At 50.2% G+C, this 26,907-nt stretch overlaps 1 protein-coding gene across 2 annotated transcripts; it reads left to right on the plus strand.

Annotated features, from left to right (window-relative positions):
* The first annotated feature begins 1,897 nt into the window (after positions 1-1,897).
* COL6A2 (collagen type VI alpha 2 chain) lies at positions 1,898-26,847 on the plus strand. 2 transcript variants are annotated; one of them, XM_014889906.2, is made up of 28 exons: positions 1,898-2,123; positions 6,152-6,289; positions 6,967-7,565; positions 8,013-8,033; positions 9,223-9,288; positions 9,687-9,740; positions 9,822-9,866; positions 10,056-10,082; positions 10,413-10,439; positions 10,586-10,630; positions 11,916-11,969; positions 12,369-12,431; positions 12,720-12,782; positions 13,272-13,361; positions 14,119-14,181; positions 14,561-14,623; positions 14,748-14,810; positions 15,279-15,341; positions 15,759-15,809; positions 16,144-16,179; positions 16,421-16,483; positions 16,731-16,793; positions 16,983-17,018; positions 17,228-17,273; positions 17,397-17,549; positions 17,721-18,173; positions 18,450-18,488; positions 25,486-26,847. In XM_014889906.2, the coding sequence occupies exons 2-28, from the start codon at positions 6,181-6,183 to the stop codon at positions 26,091-26,093; spliced, it is 3,063 nt and encodes a 1,020-aa protein (XP_014745392.2). In that variant the 5' UTR covers positions 1,898-2,123; positions 6,152-6,180; the 3' UTR covers positions 26,094-26,847. The 2 variants fall into 2 exon arrangements, with proteins under 2 accessions (XP_014745392.2, XP_014745393.2); XM_014889907.2 differs by lacking the exon at positions 25,486-26,847 and adding an exon at positions 21,161-22,441.
* The last annotated feature ends 60 nt before the right edge of the window (positions 26,848-26,907 follow it).

Consider the following 26,907-nt stretch of genomic DNA (forward strand, 5'->3'; position numbering starts at 1 on the left):
CGCACATTCTGTGCAAAACATCTTTACATTAAATCCGCAGTTCCACTGAAAGGAGGAAGCCAGAAAGGAAATTTATTTGAGGATTAGGAAAAGGAGCTAAAGAGAGCACACCCATTTTCCTTCAGAGCTTCCTATGTCCTCATTCTTGAGAAAAAAACCCTCAATTGCAGAAAACTAGCCCAGGCCTTTAAAATCAGCTCTAGAAGAATATGTAAAAAACGGGGAAAACCCCCAACAAACAAATAAATTAAAAAAGCAGCAAAATGTTTTGAGGTTTTTTTGTCCCATTTTCCACCACTTCAGTGTGCCTGTGTGTCAGACTGCCCCAACATAAGGCAGGAACTTTCCAGGTGTGCCCATCTTATGACAGAGGTGTGAAGATGACAATATTCCTACGAATGTCATGCAAATATCTAGGCAGATGAGAAACACCAAGATTCCTTTTTCTTATGGAGGGAAAAGTGTACAGCAGGGAACTGTTCTGTAAAATATAGAGGGATCCTCTCAGGGACAAGGCATTTTGTCATGTCAAGCTGCAAGGAAAGTTTTGATTTGACATGAGAAAGTTCAAGAAGCACACTGAGAAAGTTAAATGTAGGTCCTTTGCTCAAGAAACTGCAGAAAAAAAGACTAGACTCGCCAGTCTGGGAGGAGAAGAGGGAGATGTGGAGGTGTGGGTCTGTGCTCTGCTCCTTTCCAAACTCTGGGCACTCAGCAGCGCTGCAAGGGACAGATGTGCTGTCCAGTTGTTTGTGATAAGGCTTCTTGCTGGAGAAACAGCTTCTGCAGGAGCAGGTTCACCTGGAAACAGCTGCATTGAATGGATTAGAAGCATCACAGGTGGGTACCCATGGACATAACAGAGCTTGGACACAGCAGCAAAGCAGACAAAACACATGGCCTGGAATGAGCAAATCATCCTGGATCACTGGCAGCAGGATGATTTGCTCAGACATCTCAGGTGCTGTCTGGTAAATGGCTGTCAGCAAAAGCTGGACCCTCCTCTCCACTAAAGATGCTCCAGAGGAAAAGGGACCAACCCATTCAGAGCTGCAGGAGAGGTCTTGGAAGGCAGTCGCCTCACAAAATACTTTTGCTCTTCAAAACAAAGTTATAGCTCAAGGAACAACAGGCTGTGTTCCTGAAAGTCACTGCTGCTCTCCATATTTTTTATTGGGACATTTGCCCCTACTTTTCATTTAGCAGAGCTAAAAATAGCTCATGAATTTAAAAGTAACTTTAAAAGTACTACAACAGCAAAGCCCTTGAGCTCAAGGAGTGTTTGTACAATGCTTCCAGGCACATGGAAGCACATTTTTGGTGCCGTTCTGTGCAGGGCCAGGAGCTGGACTCGATGATCCTTGTGAGCCCTTTCCAACTCAGACGTACATGGATTACAGGGAGTACATGATTGCATGGTTCTATGAACCCAAACCCAGAAGTTAATTAACTGAAACAGGTAATACTCAGACTTGCCTGACTCTGAGCAAGACTTGGATATTTGCAAGGGCAAATGATTCCACGATTCTGTGCAAAGCTGCGTTTTTTGAAATGTTCTTGTTTTCATTTGTTCCACTCAGGGCACATTACTAGGATGGAAAGAGAAGTAGGACAGCAGAGGGGAAGAAAGTGAAAGACTGTTTGATGGTATAAAGATGTGGGGCAGCAATGCCAACCCCAAAAAGGGGCCTCTCATCATGGAAAAATGAGACTTCTTCCAGCTCCCGTAAAACAAAGATGCCTTCAGCTCCAGAGGGGACAGCCTCGCCCCAGCCCAGCCCGAGCCGCGTGGGAGTGGAGGGGAGGGACCCTGCCAGGTCTCGGTAGACCCACAGTGACTCTGCGTGGATGTTCGGAGCTACTGCAAACGAAACTCTGCCCGATTTTGGAGGAGGAGGAGGAGGAACTCAGAGGGCAGTTCCAGGCGGCCGGGGAATAGCGGGACTGGGCTGGAGCCGCCTCCGCTGCTCTTCCCGCTCCCTCATCCCGCACATCCCAGCAGCCGGAGCCGCCCTCCAGCCGGGGATGCAGGAGCCTTCCTGACACTGGCCACTCCACAGAGTCCTTTTTCCTTACGCTTCGGAGGGATTTGAGGGAGAAGTTTTGATGACATCATTTTCCAGGTAGGCAGACTTTTTTTCACTCCGAGTACAGGGGTTCTGTGGAGCTCCAGCCGGGAATAACAGAAATCCTCCTGAAATTTCAGCCTATGCCTGCTGCTGCTTACCGACTTTCCAGCAAGGTGCCTATTTCACATTTAGACAGTACCTGCTATAAGAGAATATAATTTTTTTTCCTTTGCTGTCAGGTCTTGGCTAGTTTGGACGTTTTTCCAAGGTTTTGGGGTTTTTCCAGGCGTAAGTAGTGTGGGCCAAAAACTGCCAGGGCCAGAGGTCTAGCAAATCCCTTAGTGAAGGGGGTGGATTTCTTGAACCAAAATCTTCCCCGGGGTAACTGAGCTGAGTTCAGCAGCTACAGGGAAGTGATAGCAGCAGGGCAGAGACTGCTCTGCTGCATGATTCGCCCTTGATTTTGGGGATTTCAGAAGATACGATTTAGACTCATCTCTGGCCCTTGTCTCCTGTTTATGCTGAATTATATCAGCACAAGCTCCTCTATTTTGGGAGGTGGCAACACATTTAGGAATGCCTGTGAATTCATTGCACTTGGTGTCAGGGGTTTGCTCCCCCCAGCCTTCCTGCAGCCCAGGCTTTCCCTGGCTGAAAATCCCGGGATAATTACATTGGGAGACCTGGAGAAGATCTGGAGTCCCTGTAGCTGACACCTCTCCCTTGGGTGCTCTGCCCAGGGATTAAAATTAAAAGGCACGTTTGGGTAGTAGCTGCAAAGAGCAGCGAAACTCCCTCCCCATGCAGAGCACAAACCACGGGCACACAAAGGGGAAGGAAGAGGAGGTGCATTTATAAGAGTTTTGTTCCAAATGGGACATATTTTCTTTTCTAGTTTCACATATCAGACATTTGAGTGGAGAAAATGCTGCATGCACAAGCGAGTGGCACCACAGGCGTTGCCTGCCGGGCATGGCCATGGAAAATGCTGGGACTGAGCAGCAGGGAGGCTTCAAACTTTATTCTGTATATTTTAGCACAGCCAGCATAACTTTCCTGTCTTGAGAATAATGCAATTTGTGTGGCTTTAAATTTATATGGCTTTCCATAAGCTTCTTGAAGGCAGTGTTAGCTTAGAGAGCAGAGCTTATTGATTTTTGTGAATTTGGGAACAGTTTGCTCAGTTACAATGGGTATTCTGGTGTTGGAGGAGACATGCACAGTGCACCAGGGGGAACTTCAGGAATATAAATGCATGGGATAAGGCAGACCATGGCTCTGCCTGGCCAGGTGCATGAGGTGACATTTCCACTGCATTGGGATCTGCTCTAAGGGATAATCAGATGCGAGAGTGCAAATAACCATTTGCACATTTGAGCCACTGCAAGTAATTTGTTTGCCATAATATCACTTCTGGTTCAGTTGCTCATGCTGGGAAGAGAAGCAAGCAGAGAACTTGGATCTTCCTGCGAGGCTACTCTTTTTGCAGGGCTCTGTCTAGATAAATCCATATATTTTTCAGTTATGTGTCTAACAGCCAGGTTACCTGGGATCTCCATGTGGGAGCAGCAAGGACCATGCATTTTTCTGCACCTGAGGTAGGAGCACAGACCCTCATTCAGGGAGAATGGTGCAAAATAGTGCCCTCAAAAAATGTTCAGAGGACCCACTGCTTGAGATTCCCTATTGTTTTTCCCTTGTGTGCATCTCATGGGGAAAGAGGTGATGCACTCAAAAATACAAATAGTGAGAGAAGGCCTCAAAGGAACAAAGGTCCTGCTCTGTCAGAGAGAGAAAAGTCAAGGATAGAACAGGATGAGCAGACCCAAATATTCAGGCATTATGACTCAGCTCTCAATTTGCTCTTTGAGTTAGTTTTTTGAACCGTGTTCAAAAATTGCCTTCAACATGCACAAAACAGTTATTCTGAAATACTGGTGAAATCTGAGGTTTCCATCTTGGCATCTTGCAGCAGCAGGTGAGACTTTAAGTCAAATATCGGATGTTATGGGGTTTGGAACTGCACCACAACAGCCGGTGGTGCTCTGAGGATGGCAAAATGGGCAGCATCGACCACTCCACCCTTGGAGGCCCCTGAGGTGGGGACTGGAGCTCCCAGCAGCCCCCCACCGTGTATCCAGGGGGGTTAATACCAGGTGGGATGCTGGGAGAGCAGGAGACTAACATAGCTCAGGGTGCAGAGTGAGATAGAGGAGATGGTGCAAGGGGACCCTAGGGAAGTGAGCTGTGTCTCATGTTTTCAGGAGTCGCTTTCCTGCCTCGTCATTCTGCCCATGGAGAGTCCAAGCATGTGGATTCACTGACCCAGTCCCAGGCCTCAGGGGCTGTGGGCAGGAGCTATCCTGGTTGCCCATGCAGGCCAACTGCTCTGCTCTACAGTGCTTTCCCACTCACATACACAGAGGGAAAGAAGGAGGCAGAGAGGGAGGTGGTTAAACTCAGGATGCAATGATGAGTCAGACACTTGGCCAAAGCCCTCAGTGCTCCCAGCCTCTCCAAAAGTTAATGTCTCTGTCTTCCTCAGCTAAAGGCTGGCTCTAAAATGGTGCTGTCTGAAGGCTCAAAGCTGTTGTGTCCTACAAAAGATCAGGATCTCCTGCACCCCTGTTTTATCACGGGCAAACAAAACAAGGAAAGCCTGCAATAGGCTTAGAGGGGTGAAATCTTGATCTTAACTAAAGTGCCCTTTTAGCATCAAAGTGTTTTATCCTTACCATAGCACTTTTATTCTCTGCAGCAGCATGGAAGTTGAGCCACGCTGACTTGTGCAGGGGCTTCATGGAATCATGGAATGGTTTGAGTTGGAAGGGATGTGAAAGACCATCCCTTCCCACTCCTTGCCATAGGCAGGGGCACATTCCACTAGACCAGGTTTCCCCAAGCCCCATCCAGCCTGGCCTTTGTCACTTCCAGGGATCCAGGGGCAGCCACAGCTTCTCTGGGCACGCTGTGCCAGGGCCATCCCACCCTCAGAGGGAGCAATTCCTTCCCAATACACCACATAATCCTGCCCTCTGGCAATGGGAAGCCATTCCCCCTTGTCCTATCATCCAGGCCCTTGTCCAAAGTTCATCTCCAGCTCTCTTGTTGACCCTTTTTGTACCGACAGGTGCTGTAAGGTCACCCCAGAGCTTGTTCTTTACTAGACTGAACAATCCCAATTCTTTCATAAGAACAAGCCCTAGTGAGGAGGAAGGCTGTCACTGTTGTAGGGTCTCAGCAGCACTGACACCAACCTTTCCAGCATAAACCAGTTTGCAGAAGCCTGCAGCTGGCACTGTAAACTGGAATGGGGCATGTCCCACCAGGCAATAGCTGGGGCACCACATGAGAGAGGTCTCAAGGGATGCCAGGGAGGGCTGAGTTGCCTGTATTCTTCAGTAGTGCTGTTCCTCAGGCAATCCAGCTGAATTGCTCACCTGCCCTCCCCCTGCTTTGCCAGTACCACCAAATGCATATTCAAGGTCCCTTCAAGCCTTGGACTCTTCCAAAAGTTACCAAAAAAAAAAAAAACATTCAAGAAAGAAGCTCTCTTTTTGGACTGGATTCAGGTCTTTTTTTCATAACAGACATCCCACAAGCTCCTTTTTGGTTAGTGTTGAGATGGCCACCATGCAGAGAAGCATCTCTGGGCCACCACTTGTTGGCTGTTTCTGGGGTCCTCTAGACACAAAGGTGAGCATCTCCCTCCATAATCTGTGCTGTTGACAAGTATTGCTTGAGTGTTGCCTGAGAATATCCTTTCAAATCCCATGTTCCTTTGAGCACTTCCATACATTCCTAAGAATTTTTCAGACTAGATCTCTAACTCTACTGCTGCTTTAAGTTGTCATAACCCTACATGAAATAAACTCCCACATGCAGCTGGGCCTTGGAGGCCTGGTGATGCTTTGAGCACTGAAGATGTGCATTTCTTTTAGAGTTTTTTATTTTTCCTCTCACTTATTTATTTTTCCTTTCACTCCGTGGGTTTACAAGGAGCATTGGCTGGCTTTGTGTCATGCCAGCAGAGTCAGGAGATTGTGTATCATGTTTAAGGTGTAACTTGTGTTTTCCCACAGGCATCTGAATATCCTGAGGGGCCACTGAGATGTTCCCACAAGCCTTGTTTCCCACACTCCTTTGTGTGGTCCTAGTTCCTCTCCACGCTGCTCAGCTTGATGTCGATGTTGGGGATGTCAGTCCTACCTCCTGTGCAGGTATTAACCAAATAATTTGGGTCACCTATGTGGGCAGCAATTTTAGCAAAAACAATGCTCAGTTGTACAATCTGCTTGCCAGGAACTGACAGTGAGACATTCCACCTCCCCGGGCCCTTTGCACTCCTGTGGTAACAATCCATCTGTGGGAAACACTGTCCTCCACCCAAACCCACCTTTCCAGGCTCACTTTGGTGTGCAGAGAGGTAGAGATGGAAAAGCTGGGGTCTGCCAGTAGTGGTCTCTCCCAGCAGTAACAAACACCAGTCAGTGTCCAGCACTCAGTTCTCTATCCAATGCCAGAAAATTGTTCACTTTAAATCTGGTGATTTCCCCACTTTTCAGTTACAATGCAGAGGTGATTGAGGGCTCCAAGGCTGACTCCTACCAAAAAGAGCAAGATTTTCAAGATTGATTCAGTACTGAGCAGTGCTAGATTAATGGTTGTACTCGATGATCTTAGAGGTCTTTTCCAACCTTAATTATTCTGTGATTCTGTAGCAGATCTTAGAAGTGCTGGTCACTGGGGAACCATCTGACCCAAACGCAAGTGTCACTTGTAGATCTAGGTGGGACTTGTGCCTTTTCTGGCATCATTCTTGGTCCAGGTGTCTGGGGGATAGCAAAGGGGGTGCATGAAGTGCTCTGACATGGTCCGAATAAATGTCCCTGTGCAGAAAAGAGGAACTGCCCCATCAATGTCTACTTCATCATCGACACCTCGGAGAGCGTGGCTCTGCAGACTGTGCCCATCCAGAGCCTTGTGGACCAAATAAAGCGGTTCATCCCCATGTTCATCGATAAACTGGAGAGCGAGCTCTACCAGAACCAAGTCTACATCACCTGGCAGTTTGGTGGGCTCCATTACTCAGACGTGGTAGAAATCTACAGCCCTCTGACTAGCAGCAAAGACATTTACCTGCCCAGGCTGTCCGCCATCAAGTACCTAGGCCGGGGCACCTTCACGGACTGTGCAATCTCCAACATGACCCAGCAGATCCAGACCCAGATGGCCAACGGCGTGAACTTCGCGGTGGTCATCACCGACGGCCACGTGACGGGCAGCCCCTGCGGGGGGATGAAGATGCAGGCCGAGAGGGCTCGAGACATGGGCATCAAGCTGTTCGCCGTGGCTCCCAGCGAGAAGGTGTACGAGCAGGGCCTGCGGGAAATCGCCAACCTGCCGCACGAGCTGTACCGCAACAACTACGCCATCACCCAGAGGGACACCCTGGAGATCGACGTCAACACCATCGACAGGATCATCCAGGCCATGGTGGGTGCAGGGAGGGGAGCGGGGAGCACAGGAGGAGCAGCTCACGGTTGGAGGATGCTGTCCCTTCTGTTGGGTTTTGGAGATGACCCCTAGTCGGGAAAGTGGAGCTTTTTTCTGGTACTTAGCCTGGACCCCTTAGTTTGTGCCTCCGTTTCTCAGCGTGTCTGGGAAGGCTGCCACCCTAATCCTGGCTCTTGCTGAAGACCAGGCCATAGCCCAGCCTGCTCCCCATCCAGGGACACGTGGAAGCATGTGCCACATGAGACCTGCTCATCATAAGCAGGGTCTTTGAGACCTTAGCTGTGAGGTGCTGTTAATCAAGGGCTCTCCAGAGGGCATCTCTATAGTCAGGGTCCCTTTACCACCTCCTCTCCGGGTGAGCTACTGTCTCCCCCATGGGATTGAGCACCTTAACTGATCTTCTTCCTCCTGTTCTCTCCTTTGCAGAAACACGAAGCCTACGGTGAGGTGAGTGAGCAGCATCTTTATGCCTTTGCCACGCTGAATAATGGCTTTAAAGAGTTAAGATTTTTGCTAAGGGTAGAAGTAGTTTCCATGACCAAGATGTAAGTTAGGTAGGTAAATGGTAGGTTAATAATTACTAGATGCTTAGGCTAGAGCTAATTGGTGTAATTATCTGTTGTCATGAACTTACGTATAGAAGAATGTAAAATAAGTAAACCGTTAATCACAAAGCACGAGGCCTTGGATCGTGCCAGAGGGTCACCAAGACCTGATGAAGACTCTCCTGACTTCATCCTTTGAGACCACTGACCCATTTCAAGACCACCGACACAATTCAAGAGAAGAACTGCACACGTGTGAAGGACTAATAGTCTCATTTTAATATCAGATGGGGATGGGAGGTGCTGTATTGTATTGTATGAAAGATCTTGGGGAATAAATAGATGGCAAAGAACCTTGTTCGGGGCGGTCACACCTTTCAGAGGTGACTCCCATGCCACCCGCTGGTGAATAAACATACCACTTTCTAGCTTTAATTAGTTAGAGGGTCTTTGTCCGTGATAATGCTGGTTTTTAATGATTCAACACAACGGGGTTTTAAGTTGCCCCAGTTAGAGCTGACCAGAACAGCACGGACCTGCATGGGATGGGTCTCTGCCCACCTGTGGATCAGGGCAGAGTCTGGGGATACCTTACCATCGCCTTACCCAGGGATTATGATGGCATCCTGGACTCACTCCCTGCCTCCCCCTCGCCTGCAGTGGGTTCTGGTCTATGGAATAGACTTGTTTCATCACTTTGGAGGCACATTCCATAGGTGCTGCCCCTGCTGAAGCTCCTGCCCTGCTGGTACCACAAGGGCAGGGTTTGGCACACAGGTGGGGAAGTATGCAAGGGGTGCTCCAAAGAACACCAGCCCAGATGAGCAAGCTCCCACCGCCTCTGGCACTTGGCAGTCTTGTTCTTCCAGTCTGGGCCCAGAGTCAAACTATAGTAAACATGATCATGGCAACTTTCCACTCTTAATTTACGGGCAGCATTTCTTTGTGTGCTTGCTGCTGCCTCAGCCCTGACACAACAGATTTTAAGCCTGAGTTGATGGGGAGAGGTGCGTGGAGAGCCATGGGTGCAGAGCTGAGCTGAGTTTGGGATGCACACTGTCAGTACCTCAGTTTAATTTCCTGTATTTCAGTGCTACAAGATGAGCTGCCTGGAGATTGCAGGTCCACCTGGTCCCAAGGGATACCGAGGGCAGAAGGTAAGTTGCTCTAAGCTGTGGGAGAGGCAATAATGTCCCTGCCTACCACAACCACTGCAGGATGCCCTAGACTTCACCTCACCTCAACTGCCTTCTCAGGTAGCACCCAGGTGGTAAATATCCCCAGCATCTGTCTTGGCCCTGGGAGACACAGCCAGCACTGGTGTGCCGATGTCTGTGCCAAGGCTGATGCACTGCCAGCAGTGCAAAGGGACACCCGAGCACCTGAGGACATCAGGACAGTTGTCATTGAGTTTCCCACTCTCAGAGCAGAGCTCTTACATGCAGGGGGTGTCCCACTCTCCTGCTCCAGCTCTGTGTGCTCTGATCTCCCAGAAACTGCCATTTTCTCAGTCAGCACCAAGCCTGGACTTACGCTGGGTTTTTCCTTTCCTTAGGGTGCAAAGGGGAACATGGGTGAGCCAGGCTCCCCTGGGCTGAAGGGACGACAGGTGAGTTGTGGAAAATCTTCCCCTCGGTTTGCTACGTCTCTGATGACCTCAAGCTAACTCCCTGCGCCTTCCTTCCCGAAGGGCGACCCAGGCATTGAAGGTCCGATCGGATACCCTGGTCCCAAGGTGAGAATCCCAGAGCCGATGGCTGAGCTCTTTGCATTCTCTGATTTTTGATAAAGCAAGAGAAGCTTTGCTTCTCCCTTTCACCTGCCCATTTCCCACCTCAGACCCCTGCACTCAGCTCCTGCTCATTGCCCAGACACTAACACAGAGATTTTCTCTTTTTTTCTTTTTTTTTTCCTCTTTGTCCAGGGCGTCCCAGGGCTGAAAGGAGAGAAGGTGAGAAAGAAGAGACAGAATGGCTGGCTGGGCACTTGGCAGGGGCCACGCTCCTTTCTGATGCACAGAGGAGAGATTAGCTGTGATGGGGAAGGATAATAACAACCCTATTAACGTGTCATTGTAGACCTGGGAGGCATTTACAAGGGGATTGCGGGGCCTGTCTCCTCCTTCAGGCTTTGATCATGGTCTAGTGAAGCTGGAATGGGTTTAGGATGTAAATGGAAGGAGAGAGGGAGGTGGTGGGGGGAACAGGGACCGAAGGTGAGGTTGTGGGGGGGAGAGGGGGATGCAGGCAGTGTCTGACTTCCTGTCCTCTTCTTCTCCCAGGGAGAAATTGGATCTGACGGACGGAGGGTAAGAAAGAACGTTTTCTAACTTGCACGTTTTTCCAGCTCCCAAATTCCTGGACTGTGTGTTAATAGATCCCTCTTCTTTTTTTTTTTTTTTTTTTTTTTTTTTTTTTTTTTTTTTTTTTTTTTTTTCATTTCCCATGATCCAAGGGTGCCCCTGGCTTGGCAGGAAGGAACGGCACAGATGGACAGAAGGTAACTGGGAGCACCGGGAGCATGCCGTGATGCCGCTGCTGCTGTTCCATTTCTTTACCCTCTCTCATTCCCACAGGCTGTTTAGTTTCTACTATCCCACATGCCGGCTTTCTGTTCCTGTGAATTTATCTGTACATTATTCTGCATGTCCTGTAGAAATGCTTGAAGTATTCAGGTCGCAGGAGTGAATTTCAGAATATGCTGGGTTGGAAGGGACCCACAAAGATCAAGTCCAACTCACACAGGATGCCCCAACAATCTCACCCTGTGCCTGACAGCATTGTCCAAACTCTCCTTGAGCTGTGGCAGGACTGGGCCTGTGATCATTTCCCGGGGGAGCCTGTCCAGTGCCCCACCAGCCCCTGGGGGAAGAACCTTTTCCTAATATCCAGCCTAAATTCCCCACACAGCTCCATGCCTTTAAGTGTCATCCCTCTGTCAGCAAGCTCTCTGCAGGACCTGGATATGTGACCTGGTCTGTGCACCTGCTGAGAAGGTGATAAGGCCAGATAATTTGGGTGTAGATACCTTATCCTGCATGTAAGTGAGTCCTACAGGACATGGACACAGAAAGCTTCACAGAAATTTGGGATCCAGGGCAGTTGGTCACTTCATCTCTAAACCACAGCTTGTACGTAGTATTAAAGCCCTAAAGCCAAATTCAAAGGCCTCACACCAAAGTCCCTGGCTTTGCCCACTGGTCAGCACACCCTGGTTTTGCACAGTTTCCTATACCCAGCCTAGTGTATCTGTGGGTAATAACAGTTCTTCCCACTCCTCAAGTGCTGCTGAAGGTCTAAAACATCCTTCAGTCGTCCCCCCCTCTCTAAAACACTGAAGTCCTTCAGTTCTCCCCAGCCTCTATCCTAGAGCTGGCTCATCACTGATGACAGAGTTGTTTTGGGACACACAGCAAGGCAGTCCCTTCTCTCACGGTGTCTGTCAGGCAGAGTGGTTGCTGCACATCTGAGCTGCTCTGACAGGAGAGGCATGAGAGGACCAGCACAACCCTGGACGTGAGTGACCACCAAATCCAGCCTCAAGGACATTCCTATCTCTCAGGGTACACTCATGGGATGAGCCTGCCTGATTTCCTTTAGTCTGCTTTCTTCTTCTCTACTTTTCTCCCTGCTTAAGGAATATACTTGATATTTATTCTCTAGCTGGTGACAGATAAAGTCAGCAGATGATGCTAACATTATTAACTGTCAGCAAGAAAAGCTGTGTTTTCCTATCAGCCACTGATAACTACTCAGTCTTTTCCTTTTGAATGTAATCTCTCCAGGGCAGGCTGGGGAGAATTGGACCACCAGGATGCAAAGGTGACCCTGGTGACAAGGTAGGAACGCTTTACTCTTTCACCAGCATATCAGCTGTGTAGCTTCTGAGTGAGGTACATATGTAGAAAGATGGCCAAGGAGAGGTTACTGGCCCATTTTCCCACTAACTGTATAATTTGATCCCAGATTGGAATGGGGATCACAGTTTGATTTTTTTTGTGCCTCCTTTCCATGGCAAGCAAGCTGGTAGCCCCTAGTGTCCCTCTCGTCCACAAAGAGAGAAGGAACTGCCCCTTTCATCAACATTAGCAACAAGCAAAAACTACTTTAGCCTCTAGAGCAACTTTATAAGCACTGGCTTAGAAATGTTATTTGATTAGAAAGTTTTATTTGATTTATTCTGCATGGAAATTATTCCCAGTGTGAAGTGTGTGGTTCTTTGTCGTTTCCCTTCCCAGGGCCCTGATGGCTACCCAGGAGATGCAGGAGACCAAGGATTAAGAGGAGATCCAGGCATAAAGGTATAAGTGCTCTGGTCAGACAGCAGGGTGTGGGCAGAGGCAGCCAGTGGGGACAGCTAAACACCATTCCCCATATTTATATATATATATATACATATATATATATATATCTACATATATATATCTCTTAATCTTTCACTACTTATGGAGCCCATAGGCTTTGGGATGGGGATCCCATCACGAGGCACAGGAGCTGAGGGAAAGGCCTTGCTGGCCTTGCTCCTTGGGCTACTCGTGGTGCAATGTGCTGGTGAGGCAGGCAATGACCATTGACTCTGGCTGTTTCAGGGGGATCCTGGCCGTCCTGGTAGCAGTGGACCCGTGGGGCCCCCAGGAGAAAAAGGAAGCCCGGTAGGTTCATGCAGCATTCAAATGTCTCCAGTGTTTTACTGTGGTCTGTTCATAAAATCCCAGAATGGTTTGGGCTGCAAGGGACCTTAAAGCTCATCCAGTGCCACCCCCTAGCATGGACAAGGACACCTTCCACTAGCCCAGGCTGCTCCAAGCCCTGTCTAGCCTGGCCTGGAACACTTCCAGGGCTGGGACAGCCACGGTTTCTCTGGCTTTGGGCAGGACCGGATGGATGCTGTAAAGAACAGTTGACGAACCTGTTGTCAGCTGATGGAGTGAAGGTGAAGAAGGATCACTCTGCTCCAAGGCTGGAGCCCCTGCTCATGGCAGTGCCATGTGGGCATCCTGGGTGTGTGGAAGCAGAACCTGGGTGCTCATACACCCTTCTGCTTGATGGGGGACCACTTGACACAGGATAAAAAGGGGGCGGGGGTGCGGAGTGTGCACGCCTTGACCTCTCTTCCAACAAACTCTATTTTCTTCTCCAAGGGACTTCCAGGCAACCCTGGAGCTCAAGGACCTGCTGGAAGCAAGGGAAGGAAAGGTGAAGTGGGACCTCCTGGACCCAAAGGAGAGGCTGTAAGTGGCTGAATAGATCCTTGGACATTAGGCACACTGCAGGAACCTGAGGCAGTTTCATGGATGAGTGCTGAGAAACTCCCTTGTTCGCCTTTGTGCATCCCAAAAGATGTGCAGATGCCCATCTCTCCCATCCTCGCAGAGCAGAACTCCCATATTCCTAAGCCTGATGTTAACTGTTCACCTTAGAGAAGCATCCTGTGTTCCCACATAATCACAGAGGCCTGGCCTCTGTGGATGCCCAGGGACACTTTGGTGTTCTCTGACAAGTTCCTCAAACCTCTGGCTCCTTACAGGAGCTCAAAGAGTCAGGATCTGGCAGCCATTATGGCAGAGCTCTGTGGAAAGGGCAGTGTCACATATCAGTGGTGCCACGCACTGCAAATTTTGGGGAGTGGGTTGGAGAGGATGGGCCCTGGCACAGCTCCACCAACACCAAGGGGCCAGAACCCAGCCAGCCTGTGTCCTTGTGCAAGATCCAGTGGGGAAAGCAACACTGGATGAGCTGGAAGAAAATCACAGTCTGTAACCCTGAGGGAATGAACTAGGCATGTTTGTGGTCGCTGTGGTGAAACAACAGTCTGTCTGTGGCTTCCCAAAAGGAAGCATGGGCATCCCTGCTGCCCTGCTGCTGGGAGCACACTTGCTTAGGGGGCAGGTGTACATCCCTTGGGTCCGGAGGGAAGAGGGAGGGCAGCCAGGGGTCACTGCCCATCCATCCTCTCACCCCACTTATGTGACTTCTGTGCCTGCCAAGGGGCGACGTGGAGATCCAGGGACGAAAGGCAGCAAAGGCTCTCCTGGAGGCATAGGAGAAAGGGTGAGTAAAGCAACTGCCCAGATTATTGCAAATGAGCCCCAAATTAACAGGGCTGAGGTATGTGTAATGTGCTACGGCCCAGCCATGCAGTGTTCATGCAGTGTCCATACAGCACCAGAGCTGGGAATGCAGATCCCACTGTGCTGTGCTCCCACTGTGCCACTGACACCAGGTACAGCCCCCTCCTCCAGGGTTTGGTCCAGAGAGGGGGCGAAGGGCAGCAAAGCTCAAGGCTGAGGGACACATTCAGAGGGCACACTGCCCTGACACTGCTTTAAACGAAGAAACACCAGGTTTGAGAAGGACATCATGGAGCACTGCCGTGCACACAGACAGCATTGGAGACATCCTGACCGGGAATATCTTTCCCTTCTCACAGGGAGATCCCGGTCCAGAGGGTACTCGTGGTCTGCCCGGTGAGGTTGGAAACAAAGGAGCCAGGGTAAGCATGGAACAAGGCTTGGTGACAGCCAAGAGGAAGGAGGAGCACTGGTACTATCCAAGGCAGCTTGCCTGGCTTTCCTCCTCATGCACTGTGTGTTCCTGTGTCTTTCTTTGCTCTGCAGGGCGAACAAGGACTGCCAGGACCCCGAGGCTCTTCGGGTGCTGTGGGAGAGCCAGGCAGGATAGTAAGTGACATTGGGGCATGTGTGTGACCATGCCCTCCTTCCGTGGTGAGAGCTTGGCCCTGCTGACACAAGCTGTCTTCACTGTCCCTCCCAAGGAGAGCATGCATGACCTTCTCTCAGGGAGGCTAAAAATCGGGTCTTCCTTCCCATGACAGTGTGGAAGGGATCTCTGGAGCAGGTGGGTCACTGGGGAGAGGGAAGATGAGACTCCACAAGCCCTCATTTGTCCTGGGTTTGTGGTTAGTCCATCATACCACTGTGGCAGTAACCCTGTGACATCCAGATGGCTCTATGGGCATGGGAACCCCACTGCTGAGACTGTCACTGCCACAGTAAACTAGGAAGGGAGATGGTCCTGCAGCACCATTTTGAGAGCTGGTTTCTCCAGCATGGTCCCCTGTGTGCTGGAGGGCAGCAGGGAACATCCTCACTCACTCCCTGCCTTTTCTCCACAAATCTGTCCTGTAGGGATCACGCGGGGACCCTGGTGACTTGGGTCCAAGAGGTGATGCTGGACCACCAGGACCAAAGGTAAAGTTTATGAAGACATTTGAAAAGGGAGGTTTGGGTTCCTATTTACTTATTTATTTATTTTTAAAAATTAAAAATAGGCAGTTTTCACAGCAGAAACTTGTGTGCCTCAAAAACAGAGTCGGACGTGAGCCTCCCTATGAGGCAGAGATGTAGGTCTTGCTCTGGCCAAGGCAGCTCTGATTACACTCCTCACCCTGAGCAAACTCAGGGGCATCCCTAGCACATGACATCCCTAAGACCCTGCAAATCCTTGCTCTGCAAAGCTGTTCCCAGTGCTCCAGGGCCAGCTGCAGAAGCCTTGGCTCCTGCTGGTATCTCACCCCCAGAGAAGATGAAAATGGCTGTAACTGTCACAGACGAGCAGGTCAGAAGGGCCAGGTTTGGTATCTCACGGGTCTTTTTCTTCTACCAAAGGGTGACAGAGGCAGGCCTGGCTTTAGCTACCCTGGACCCAGAGGACCTCAGGTATGTATTCCTCATCCAGCATGTGAGGAAATCTGTTTGAGTGAATGTTGCTGTTGGATCTGAGCAGACTGAGAAAACAGGGAGGGAGGAAAAAAATGCTCAGGGTCACAGATGTGTGGAGCCTGTGAAGGAGAAAGGGGGTTGAACACCCAGGGCTGAACCTGGCCACAGTCCATCAGGTGCTGGGGACCCCAGCTCCAGTCATGGTGATAGTCTCTGAAGCTACAGCTGCTCTTCAGCTTCTTGCCCCTCACTGCAATATTTGGGTGTATGGGTGCACAGTGTGGGGCCAGTCCTAGACAGCTGCTGACCTCTCCCTCCTCTCCTTCTGCAGGGTGACAAGGGTGAGAAGGGGCAGCCAGGACCCAAGGTGAGTGTGCTTGTCTCCATCACATGGGTTTTTTTGTACTGACTGGAATGCCAAGGAGTTTTCTCCCAGCCCTCTGGGTTAATGGCTGAGGAGCCAGCCCTGCCAGCAGTGCTCTTAGCTGCTCTGGTTTGGAGGATGCTCTCCCAGGCCAGGCAGGCATGTGTTTGTGATGCAGCAGAGCCAACCCTGAGCACATCCAGATGTGCTCCATGCTGGATCTGTTTCTCCTTCCATTGAGCAGGGAGGACGAGGTGAACTTGGACCAAAAGGAGTACAAGGGACCAAAGGAGAGAAGGGGGAGCCGGTAAGCAGACTCCCTGTACTGCCCCAGGGTCAGTGTCCCACTCCCACACCCCTGCCACATGTGCTGGGGATGACAGTGCCACTCTCTCTCTGCCTGGTGCCTGTCCCCAGGCTCAGCTGTGGCAGGCTGATGACTGTGTTTAGCCGGGCCGGGGCTGACCAGGAGGTCAGGAGGGGCCCTGAACACCGAGGGCTGCATTACCAACATTGCTCAGGAAATATTTGACCCTTCTTTACTTCTTCCCCAGGGTGATCCTGGCCCAGGAGGAGAGCCTGGACAGCGTGGTCCACCTGGTGAAGCAGGCCCTGAGGTACAGTCCCATGGCATTGTACCTGAGCAGATGCTGTTGGAGGGGACACAGCTGCTAGTTGTGTCCACTGGCTCACCGTGGGCCTTCCCCTTCTGCAAAAAGCCACATTTTTGATGGCTCTGACATCTAGTTCCCAGAAAAAGAACTCTTGGGAAATCTGTGCCTGAAATCCCTGTACTTTTCTTGCAGGGGACCCCTGGCCCACCAGGAGACCCTGGTCTGACTGTAAGTAACCCCTGCTACTCTTCCCCCTGGGGCAATCATGGCTTCTCTGTGCACAGCCCAACAACAAAACAGGACATCAGGTCCTGCTGCTGCCTGGAGGAGGTGGCCTGTAGCTTCCCATGGGATCCAGGGAAAGAGGGGAGAGGGCTGCCTGGAGGGAAAGGGGAACCTTAGAGGGAAGCATTTACTCTGCACCCCTTTCCTGGCAGGACTGCGACGTGATGACCTACGTGCGAGAGACGTGCGGATGCTGTGGTGAGCTGACATCACCTCTCCCCTGGGAAGGGGAACAGCTACTTGAGGGATTAGGACAGGGATTCCCAGAAGGTTCCCAGCATCACTGACACCTGTGTTTTCCTCCCCTTGCCCCTCTCCCAGACTGCGAGAAGCGCTGCGGTGCCCTGGACATCATGTTTGTCATAGACAGCTCCGAGAGTATTGGCTACACCAACTTCACCCTGGAGAAGAATTTTGTCATCAATGTGGTCAGCAGGCTAGGCTCTATTGCCAAGGACCCCAAATCACAGACAGGTCTGGACTCTGTGGGGACACAGTGGGGCATGGGGAAAAGAAAAGGGTCTTGGATCCCTTCAACCTCAGTGGTTATTTTCCAAGGCTTTTCAGACCAATTGGGGATCACTTTGGCTTTCTGCACTTTTCCCCAAGGATGCAGAGCCAAGTAATGCAACACTTTCTTGGCAGGTGCCCGTGTTGGGGTGGTGCAGTACAGTCACGAGGGGACTTTTGAAGCCATCAAGCTTGATGACGAGCGCATCAATTCCCTGTCGAGTTTCAAGGAAGCGGTGAAGCGCCTGGAGTGGATCGCTGGAGGCACCTGGACACCGTCCGCCCTTCAGTTTGCCTACAACAAGCTCATCAAGGAAAGTAGGAGAGAGAAAGCCCAAGTGTTCGCTGTGGTGATCACAGACGGGCGCTACGACCCCCGGGATGATGACAAGAACCTCGGGGCTCTCTGTGGGAGAGATGTGGTGGTCAACACCATTGGCATAGGAGACATGTTCGACCAGCCGGAGCAGAGCGAGACCCTGGTCTCCATTGCCTGCAACGAGCCCCAGCGAGTCCAGAAGATGAGGCTTTTCTCAGACCTAGTGGCAGAGGAGTTCATTGACAAGATGGAGGATGTGCTCTGCCCAGGTCTGTGCCAGTCCTTGTATGGAGCTGGGGTTTTGAGCCCCGGGGTTTGGGGTAGTGGGCAGAGATGTGTCCCAGCAGGTTGGCCAGCAGCTGGGTCATCCATGGTGGGGTCTGACCTTAGCCCTGGACTAAGAGTCCTTCCTCAGATACAAACCAACCTTTTGGGGCAGTCCTTTGGTGTTCTTTGTAAGAGACCTTGTCCTGCCATTCTGACTGCAAGCTGTGAAAGGGAATGGCAACACATGGCTCAGTTTTCCTTGTTTCTTTTCCTTCCAGATCCACAGGTTGTCTGCCCTGAGCTGCCCTGTCAAACAGGTAAACATTTCAAGTAGCTTCATGCCACCTGCACAGACTCTGGTGGGGGAAATGCACGAGGCTCAGGAGTAAGAGAGGGGGTGCAACCTTGTTCAATCCTTTTGGAAGGCAGGAGTTTGGGAAATAGTGTTACTTTACATGAAGAGACGCTCCAGGGTTTCATCTCCTGCTCTTTTCCTGTCTCTTTGAGCTCTCTGCACAGGTATGTATGAGTGCACTGTGTGAGTGCACCAGCGTGGCTCATCCCTGATATTTCTCCCCACCCAAATTCCCGGGAGCCACCAGGTTTTGACCTCCAAACTCAAGTCAAAATCCCCTTGCTAAACACCCACTCACATGACCTTTATAGCAGGATGCTCCTTGGGAGTGATGGGCAGAGCAGATATTAGGAATCGGCTGGAAAATGGCAATTTAGTGGACCCAAAGCTTTGGCTTCTCTAATGCTGGCTGTATTTAATTAACGGTTAACTCAGTTAAAGGAAAAGGCTGTAAGGTTCCTCTGGTGCTCTGTGTGCTGAAGGTAGCTTTATTGGCTCACATTTTGCTTGTTAAAGGGCAGATGTGCATCCCAAATTCCTAGAGATCCTGTCTGTGTGAGTCCCCGTGTCTGTTTAAATACTGTAGATGCACTCAGTGCTGATACACAGAGTGTATAGAGGACCACAGTTTTGCCCGTTCTGCAATTTTTATCTCTTCTCTTTCCATGAATGTTTTTGTGGCAGTCCCCAGCTTAAACTGAGCCTTATAGAGAATATCAGATTTCATTTTTAAATAAGTCCCTTTGTTTCCATGCAAAGGAAATGAAATCTGGTCCCAGGATATACAGAAATCCAGAGGAAATATATAATTATTCCTGTCTAAAATCTCTTGCTGTTATTTTTCAAAATACATCTTTTGAGTATTTGCATGTGGCCATGCCGGCAGCACAGTGTCCAGCCATGATGCTGAGCTCCTCTGCCATGTCCTCTGAGGAGCTTTGCCTGCACATCTGTGCACAAGGAGGTGACATCCCTAGGCCACACTGGTGATTGCTCAGGTATCTTCAAAGGTTTTGCTCTTTGCAGCCTTCCCATTTCCGAGGAACGCGAGCAGTGTCACGCTCATTTCTCCTGGGCTTGGGCCATCAAAGCCCTCCAAAGTGAGGGGAAGTTGTCAGTCCTTTCCGTGTAGTGCAGTTGGGTGTTCCTGTTCCTGATGCAAGGTGAGAACAGTTCGCTGGTGCCTGGTGACCTGGGGACCAGAACAGGAATGGATTGAGCAAGCATCTGAGGGGGTTCCCTCTTTCGTGATTCACTTAAGCTATGCCATACACAAACCAGGCTAAGTGTGGGCAAGACCTGCACCCCAGAGAACTTGGGAGGTAGAGTGATGTGGCTGGGTAAGGTTGGCCTCCTGTCAAAGTGCCCTTTCAGCATGGGCAAAAGTTGTTTTAGGTCTGGTAGACGAAATTTTAAGTAATAGGTTCAGGAGTCTTTGGGCAAGGAGCCTCCACCCATCGCATTGGATGGTCCATGCTGCACTGCTGTCATCTTTTAGAAGGATTTGCAGTGGTCACACTTTCCTAGTGGCAAGGCAACATGTTGGCTGGGATGGGACATAAGGCACATGACTGAGCCTGGGGCTTCTCTGGTTCTCAGAGAACATCCCATGAGCTCGTGCCAATTCCCATGCAGATCCTCTGGGCGGAGATGGTGCCCTTCAGAGGGAATGTGAGTTAGGCAGTGCACATCCAGTGCGTGTGTCCTGGACTGGCCAGACAGACAGATCAGGGAGGCAGCTAAACCAGCCCCGTTCTTGGCCCCATGGCTCAGTGTGGTGGTTCTGGCACTTGGAGGGGCAAACCAACTTCCCCAGCTTCAGCCTGGGTGTTGCCAGCAGAGCACAGGCAGAGACAGGTACCACACAAACCCTGTCTTCCCCCCATGCTGCCTCAGGGCTTTATCTGAGATTTTCCCATTTTCACAACCATCCCCTTGTCCCTCATCAGTTAGCACTGCTGTGCTGACAGGATGCTGAAGGGTTGAATGCTGAGCAAATCTGAACTAACCACTTGCTTTGTAGAAACCGCATGACATCCTGAGAGGCTCTTGCTAACCAATGCAAAAGGCTTTGCTTTGAGCTTTGGGGTTTTGTTCAGCGTTAAATTCAGCACAGTCAGGTGCAGACCGAGGCTCTCAGGGTCCCGACGAGCCCAGATACCACACGGCTTTGACTGGGGTCACTGCCCTGAGGCTGAGTGCCAGGCAAGGAGGTCACATAATGCCGTCCTTCAGATGTCTTTCTGCCTTACAGTACCACGTGTGCAGTTTGCACATAGCACAGTCCTTAGCTGCATGATGGGTGAATCCCATCTGCAGAAGGAAGTGGCCTTTTTCCTGAGCACTGCTCCTTCTCCATCATGCCTATGCCAGATCAGCAGGAACGGGGGAGTTCAGGTTCTGTGTTATTTTCTGGAGTCGTTCAGTTGATGTGTTAAAGATTTCAGGGCAAATCTCACGGTTCCTCAGACACAAATGGCAGAAAGATTTAAAATCTGTCTTTGGTCGTTACTTCTCTGTCCTCGTTAGCTCTGTTCTTCTCTGGTGCAGTGCAGGTAGGAAAGCCAGGTAGCTTTCAGAGACACAGCCACTGCTAGCAAGCCCTGAAAATATTCTTTTGACGCTCACTTGCAGATGACAGGAACCTTGGGAGCGTAAACCCAGTTATTTTCCGCCCCATGGAAGAGGGAGTCAACATAGATTTCCCCAGCACCATACACTCGATCGCCCAGTTCCTAAACTCCACGCGGGAATCCCAGGATCCCAGCATGTACACCCAGCTGGTGGCCACTTTGGCCTTTACTGCCGAAAAAGCCAAGTTTGCCACTGGAAATGAGCGGCAAGAGTGGATGGACTTGTTCATTGACACCTTCAAAATGGTGCACAGCGAGATTGTGGGGGACCCAGAGACCGTGCTAGGGCTGTGCTGAGACCTCTCTTGGGGGTCACATGGAGGCAGAGACTGAGTGGAGGTGGAACTCATCGCTCCTGTGTGGCAGAGGGGACAGCACAAGGGGAGATGCTTTTAGTTCAGTAGAGACAGAGACAGTGGAATGGCTTGGTTACGCTCATCTGGGGACAGGACACAAGGAGCAGTCCCCTCCAGCTTGGCTAGCATGGTGGCTTTTCTCAGCAAATGCCAAGGGATGCACTTGCTCTGCCTGCTGCTTTTTTGCCGAGAGCCTAATGATGCATTTTCCTCACACCTCCTTGCATGTGTCCTTGCTGACCCCCTCCAAAGCATCTTCTGCATCCTTTCTCTTGGTTACTACAGGCTCTCTCTGGGTCCTGCAGGTCCTGGCACCTGGCTAAGCAAGGTGCATCCCTGCTCACCACAGTGTTTCTATGGAGCCCCTCATGAACAGCTGGGGGTTTGGAGGGAAGGAGCAAGCAGCATGGGAGAGGGAGCAACCCTCTCCCTCCATTGGGAGCGCTGACACCTGGGCAGTGCTTCTCTCAGAAGTTGTGTGGGCTCCCCTGGCCTTTTTCTCTGCTTGTGCATTTGTGTTTCCTCTGTCATAATCCATAACATGCACATATACATGTCCATATACAAAAGGCAGATATTCTGTCATATAGGGCCAGGTGGTACAAAGCAAAACTCCTTGACTGATGTGAGTTGTTTAAAAGCAAGCTTGATGTAGTAGAGCCTACTTGATCCACACCTAGTGCTCCTTTGGCTCAGAGACCACACACCCACCACTGCAGGTCTCTGTGTTTAGACAAGGCCTGGTATCTCCATCCACTCAGCTGCCCCTGGTTGCACAAAGTCCGGCAGGCAAGTGCCATTCCCACCTCCAGTTTAACTGCTCTCAAGCTCTGTTTAGAGGTAGTGGGATCTCATGTGCAGACACAGGAGTAGAAGCGCTTACTCTGACTGACATGGTATTATTGCAATAAAGTATACTGAGCAAATGTTATATTTAATGGGCAGAAGGGAGATGTGCCATCTTCAAGAATGTGGCTGTAATATTTCCAGGTGTAAAAAGAGGAGCCAGCTGCCAAGCTCAGCCATGGGAATTGCCCACTTGGAACTTATTGCAGTGTTCTCCCGAGGTTCCAGCACTTTTTCCTCCCGGGGACAAGTTGTTCAGAGAACTCTGCTGCAATGAGTATAGAGTAGAGGGAAAAGAGTTCTGAGGGCTTTCCATGATGTGCTCTGTGTTTTAAGTCAAAGGCAAAAAAGATCAGCCTGTGCCTGAGTCTGGTCATAATTTAAACATTCCAGATAGTCTGTGAAAAGCCAAAATCCCTATTCTGTTTTGATTTTTTTTACCGCAAAATTAGTATGACTTAGCCTGCTTGGATGCAGGAGTGAACTCAGAGTAGTTTAGCTGCTCCAGCCATGATGCTGGAGGAAAGGCTGCCAAACCCCACTGATTTGAAAAGATCTCAGGGATGGAATATTTTGCTGAACAAAGAGAGGATTGAGGAAGATTTCAGCAAAGGGGGTGTTGATTTTATTTAATTTCTTCACACGGTGGACATTTATTCCTGGCAAAACATTGGAAACAAAGTTTTTTATTTCTCAAAAACCTTCAGCTCTTTAGAGGTGGGGAGAGGGAGAAAATGTCTTTTTCCATGAGAAGTATTTGTCCTCATCCTTGTTAGAGGCAAATGAGTGAAGCAGTGGTTTTTTTAGCATAATCACAGCTAAACCCTCTGATAAAACCAGATGGATTTCATCAGAGTAGCAGTTCCTTCAGTGAAGCCCTTGGGCAAAGGAAGGACAGTTAAGGAGCTGGGTAAAGGATGGTTCACACCTCCCCAGAGACACAGGAGGGGCTGGGAAGGGGGGAAACCCCAAAAAAGCCTGTGAGGTCAGTCTCCAAATTACTTTCATCTCCACTGTCAACACGGCGAAAAGTTAGAGGAAATACCAGTTCCTCAGGCTTTCAAAGAAGCAGAAGGTGATGTGATTGGGTGGAGTTGCTCTGCACACAGCTAATGGCAGAAAAATCAACGATATTTCTGCTTATTTCTGCTGCCTTTGTTAGGTGTGCTCAGCTGTCATGCACAGGCATTCATGATCCACATGAAAAGGATCAGTGCACCAGTGAAAAGCATGACAGGAAGATTTTAGTTGGCCTAATTCGTGGTGGTGCCTTTGAGAGCTTCTCTCCCTGTCAGGATGAGAATCTTGCTGCAGGAAAGGCTGGTCGGGTCCTCAGCCTCTCAGAAATGGGAACAAGCTGCAACCAGAGCTGAACAGGACAAACCCAAGGCTTTGCTGCCTCACATTCCCACGGGATAACTTATATGTGAAGGCACCCTATCAAAGAGCTGGAAGGCAGCCTTCTCCAGCTGTGAGGGCTGAGCAGCGAGCGAAATGTGTCTCTGGGGAATGCTCCTGTCAGATGTGCACTACGCTCTCACTGAAGCTCCATGGGGTGATGCTGCCCTCTGCTTAGCCAGGAGCTCTTCTGGCTTGCCTGTCATCTCAAAAAACATGTGGGCAGGCCTTGGAGGAGGCTGTTAACACTGCCCCAACACGATGCACAGCCCCTGCTCCCAGCTGCTTTCACAGACCCTCACGTAGCTCTTGCGCTGTGTGGTTGCAAGGGGGATTCTTTCCTGCCTTTCCCCCTCCACGGCAGCTCAGAGCAGGTGAGTGCAGGTGCTGCCAAGGCGAGGTGTCCTTGTGGCAACAATGCCTGCATACCAGGAACTGCAGCACCAACTTATGCAACATTTCTCATGGAAGACTGGGCAGAGGTGAGTATGTGCCTTTATTGCTTTAAAAGAGGTAACGAGAGGACAAAAGGCAATGGCCTCGGGTTGCACCAGGGGAGATTTAGATTGGATATCAGGGGAAATTTATTCACTGAAAGGACAGTCAGGCACTGAAACAGGCTGCCCAGGGAAACAGTGGAGTCATCATCCATGAAAGTGTTCCAAAAACATGATGTGGTGCTTAGGGATGTGGCTTAGAGGTTAACATGATAGTGCTGAGTTAATGGTGGGACTTGAGGATCTCAGAGGGCTTTTCTAACCACACAGAATCTGTGATTCCCTGATTCTGTGCTGAACCCAGGCATAGCACTGTTCAGCACCAGGAAAGTCTTTGTCAGGCTGGACTCGCTCATAGTGTGGAAATTCAATCTAACGTTACACGCCTACCCCCAAAGTTACCCCTGTTGCCAGAAATGGATGCTCAAGGTGGGGCTGCTCCAGAAGCTCCTGTTCCTTGCCAGTCATGCAACACGACGTAGCACCATCTTTTGGACTTCAACCTTTTGAGTCTCAGAGCCACAGAACTGCTAGAAAGTTCTATGGGCATTGCCCTGCTGCTAGCTCGGAGGGAACTCAGAGGAGCACTGAATGCATTGCACATAACTAAAGAAAAGGAACCCTGACTATCAGCTGACTCCAAAGATAGCTGCCTTCTTCTTTTTGTTTTTTCCTGAGTTTATTCACTGCATATATTCAAACATTCTGTAAAGCTGGACTGGGCTTGGAGCAAACTGGTCTAGTGGAAGGTGTTTCTGCCCATGGCAGGGGGTTGGAACGAGATGAGTGTTAAGGTTCCCTCCAGCCCAAACCATTCTGAGGTTCTCTGATTCTCTGATTTTACGATGAGAGTAACTCTGACAGTAGACCACTCTCCCAAGGTAATTGAGAGGTTTGAAGGTGCTGCTTGCCATTAATCTCTGGATATTCCTCTCACAAATAAGAGCTGGAAACTGATGTAGGGCAGTGGATGTAATTCTGGGACTGAAATGCACAGGCCTGCCTAATTTCACAAGGGTCTGCCATCAGTTCCAGAATTAACATTCACTAAATGCCCAGTAGCTGAGGGCATCAAAAGCAAAGCTCCTACATTTCGAGCTGTAGACACGCTTTGGCAGCAGGGTTGGGCTGGTCCTTCTTTGTACAAGGATGCTCAGAGGCAACTCCAACCCGAATTAACCCGTAGCCTTCTCATCCTCCCAGCTCCTGTCTTCTTCTTCCCCCTGCAGAGCTTGCCGTGGCCCAGTGCACCCAGCGCCCCGTTGACGTTGTCTTCTTGCTGGACGGCTCAGAGAGGATTGGGGAGCAGAACTTCCAGAGTGCCCACCGCTTTGTGGAGGATGTGGCCCGGCAGCTGACTCTGGCCCGGAGCAACAGCGACCACATGAACGCCCGGATCGCGCTGCTGCAGTATGGCAGTGAGCAGGACCAGGACGTGGTCTTCCCGCTGACCCACAACCTCACCGAGATCTCTGACGCCCTGGCGCAGATCAAGTACCTGGACTCGTCCTCCAACATCGGGTCAGCCATCATCCATGCCATCAACAACATTGTGCTCAGCCCAGGCAACGGGCAGCGGCTTGCCCGGCGCAACGCCGAGCTCTCCTTCGTCTTCATCACCGACGGTATCACGGGAAGCAAGAACCTGGAGGAGGCCATCAACTCCATGAAGAAGCAAGATGTCATGCCCACGGTGGTGGCTCTGGGGAGTGATGTGGACATGGATGTTCTGCTGAAGCTTGGCCTGGGGGACCAGGCAGCCATCTTCCGGGAGAAAGACTATGACAGCCTCTCCCAGCCCAGCTTCTTTGACAGGTTCATTCGGTGGATTTGTTAAAAGGAGGGCACACAATCCTTCTGTCACTGATATACACACTCCTGATATTACCTGTTGTATTTTCTCCCCCCTCTATGGTTGCTAGCCCAGAAGAGCTGCCCTCTGGGTCCTCCTTTCTAACCAAAATCCAGAGCTCTTTATAGATTTTCATGATGAAGAGTCATGTATCTTACATTTATGGTGCTAATTAAAGATCAAAGCAGGATACAGAGCCATATGAAATACTTCTGTAAAGCTTTGCACACACCAAGCCGTGACTTGTGTATGTACTGTAATCCTAGGAGGGCTTATCAGAGATGCAAGAAACCTTCCCAGTGCAGCAGGACCAATGAGTAACTCTAGTCTTCAAAAACTCTCAATATCCCTTAGTGCCTCTTGCTCCTCCTTTCTGGGAAGACCAGGATGGTGTGAGAGGTTTTTCTGCCTTCCACAGATGCTCCTTTGCGGGGTTTATCTATCTTAAATATTGAAAATCATCTCTAAGATCTTTATTTTCCTGCCTTGATTCCTTCTGTCATTCCGCCCTTCATCAGAACCTGCTCATCTGTTACTCCACTCAAAATTTCCCCTGAGAGGGCCAGCATGACTCCCAGCACCAACAAAATACGGAACAACTACCAGAGCTGCCTCCCAGTCATCCCAGTGTGCTCAAAGCATCGCTGGTACTTTCCTCCCACTGGTACCTGCTGAGCAATGCCCAGATTTGAACTTGAATTGTGCTGTCTGCAAAAATAAACAAATCTTTTTCACCCTATCCTGAAAAAGCCTTTTTTTCTGTAGTTGTGGGGATTGTAAAATTTATTTTCAGTGAGCA

The sequence above is a fragment of the Sturnus vulgaris genome, chromosome 7, assembly GCF_052056855.1.
Source record: "Sturnus vulgaris isolate bStuVul1 chromosome 7, bStuVul1.hap1, whole genome shotgun sequence".
Classification (NCBI taxonomy): domain Eukaryota; kingdom Metazoa; phylum Chordata; class Aves; order Passeriformes; family Sturnidae; genus Sturnus; species Sturnus vulgaris.

Coding starts and splice junctions, on each gene's coding strand:
- COL6A2 (XM_014889906.2), top strand. CDS start 6,181: ATGTTCCCACAAGCCTTGTTTCCCACACTCCTTTGTGTGGTCCTAGTT. Junction 16,794..16,982: donor CTGGTGAAGCAGGCCCTGAG/GTACAGTCCCAT, acceptor CTTTTCTTGCAG/GGGACCCCTGGCCCACCAGG. Junction 18,174..18,449: donor GGAGGATGTGCTCTGCCCAG/GTCTGTGCCAGT, acceptor TTTTCCTTCCAG/ATCCACAGGTTGTCTGCCCT.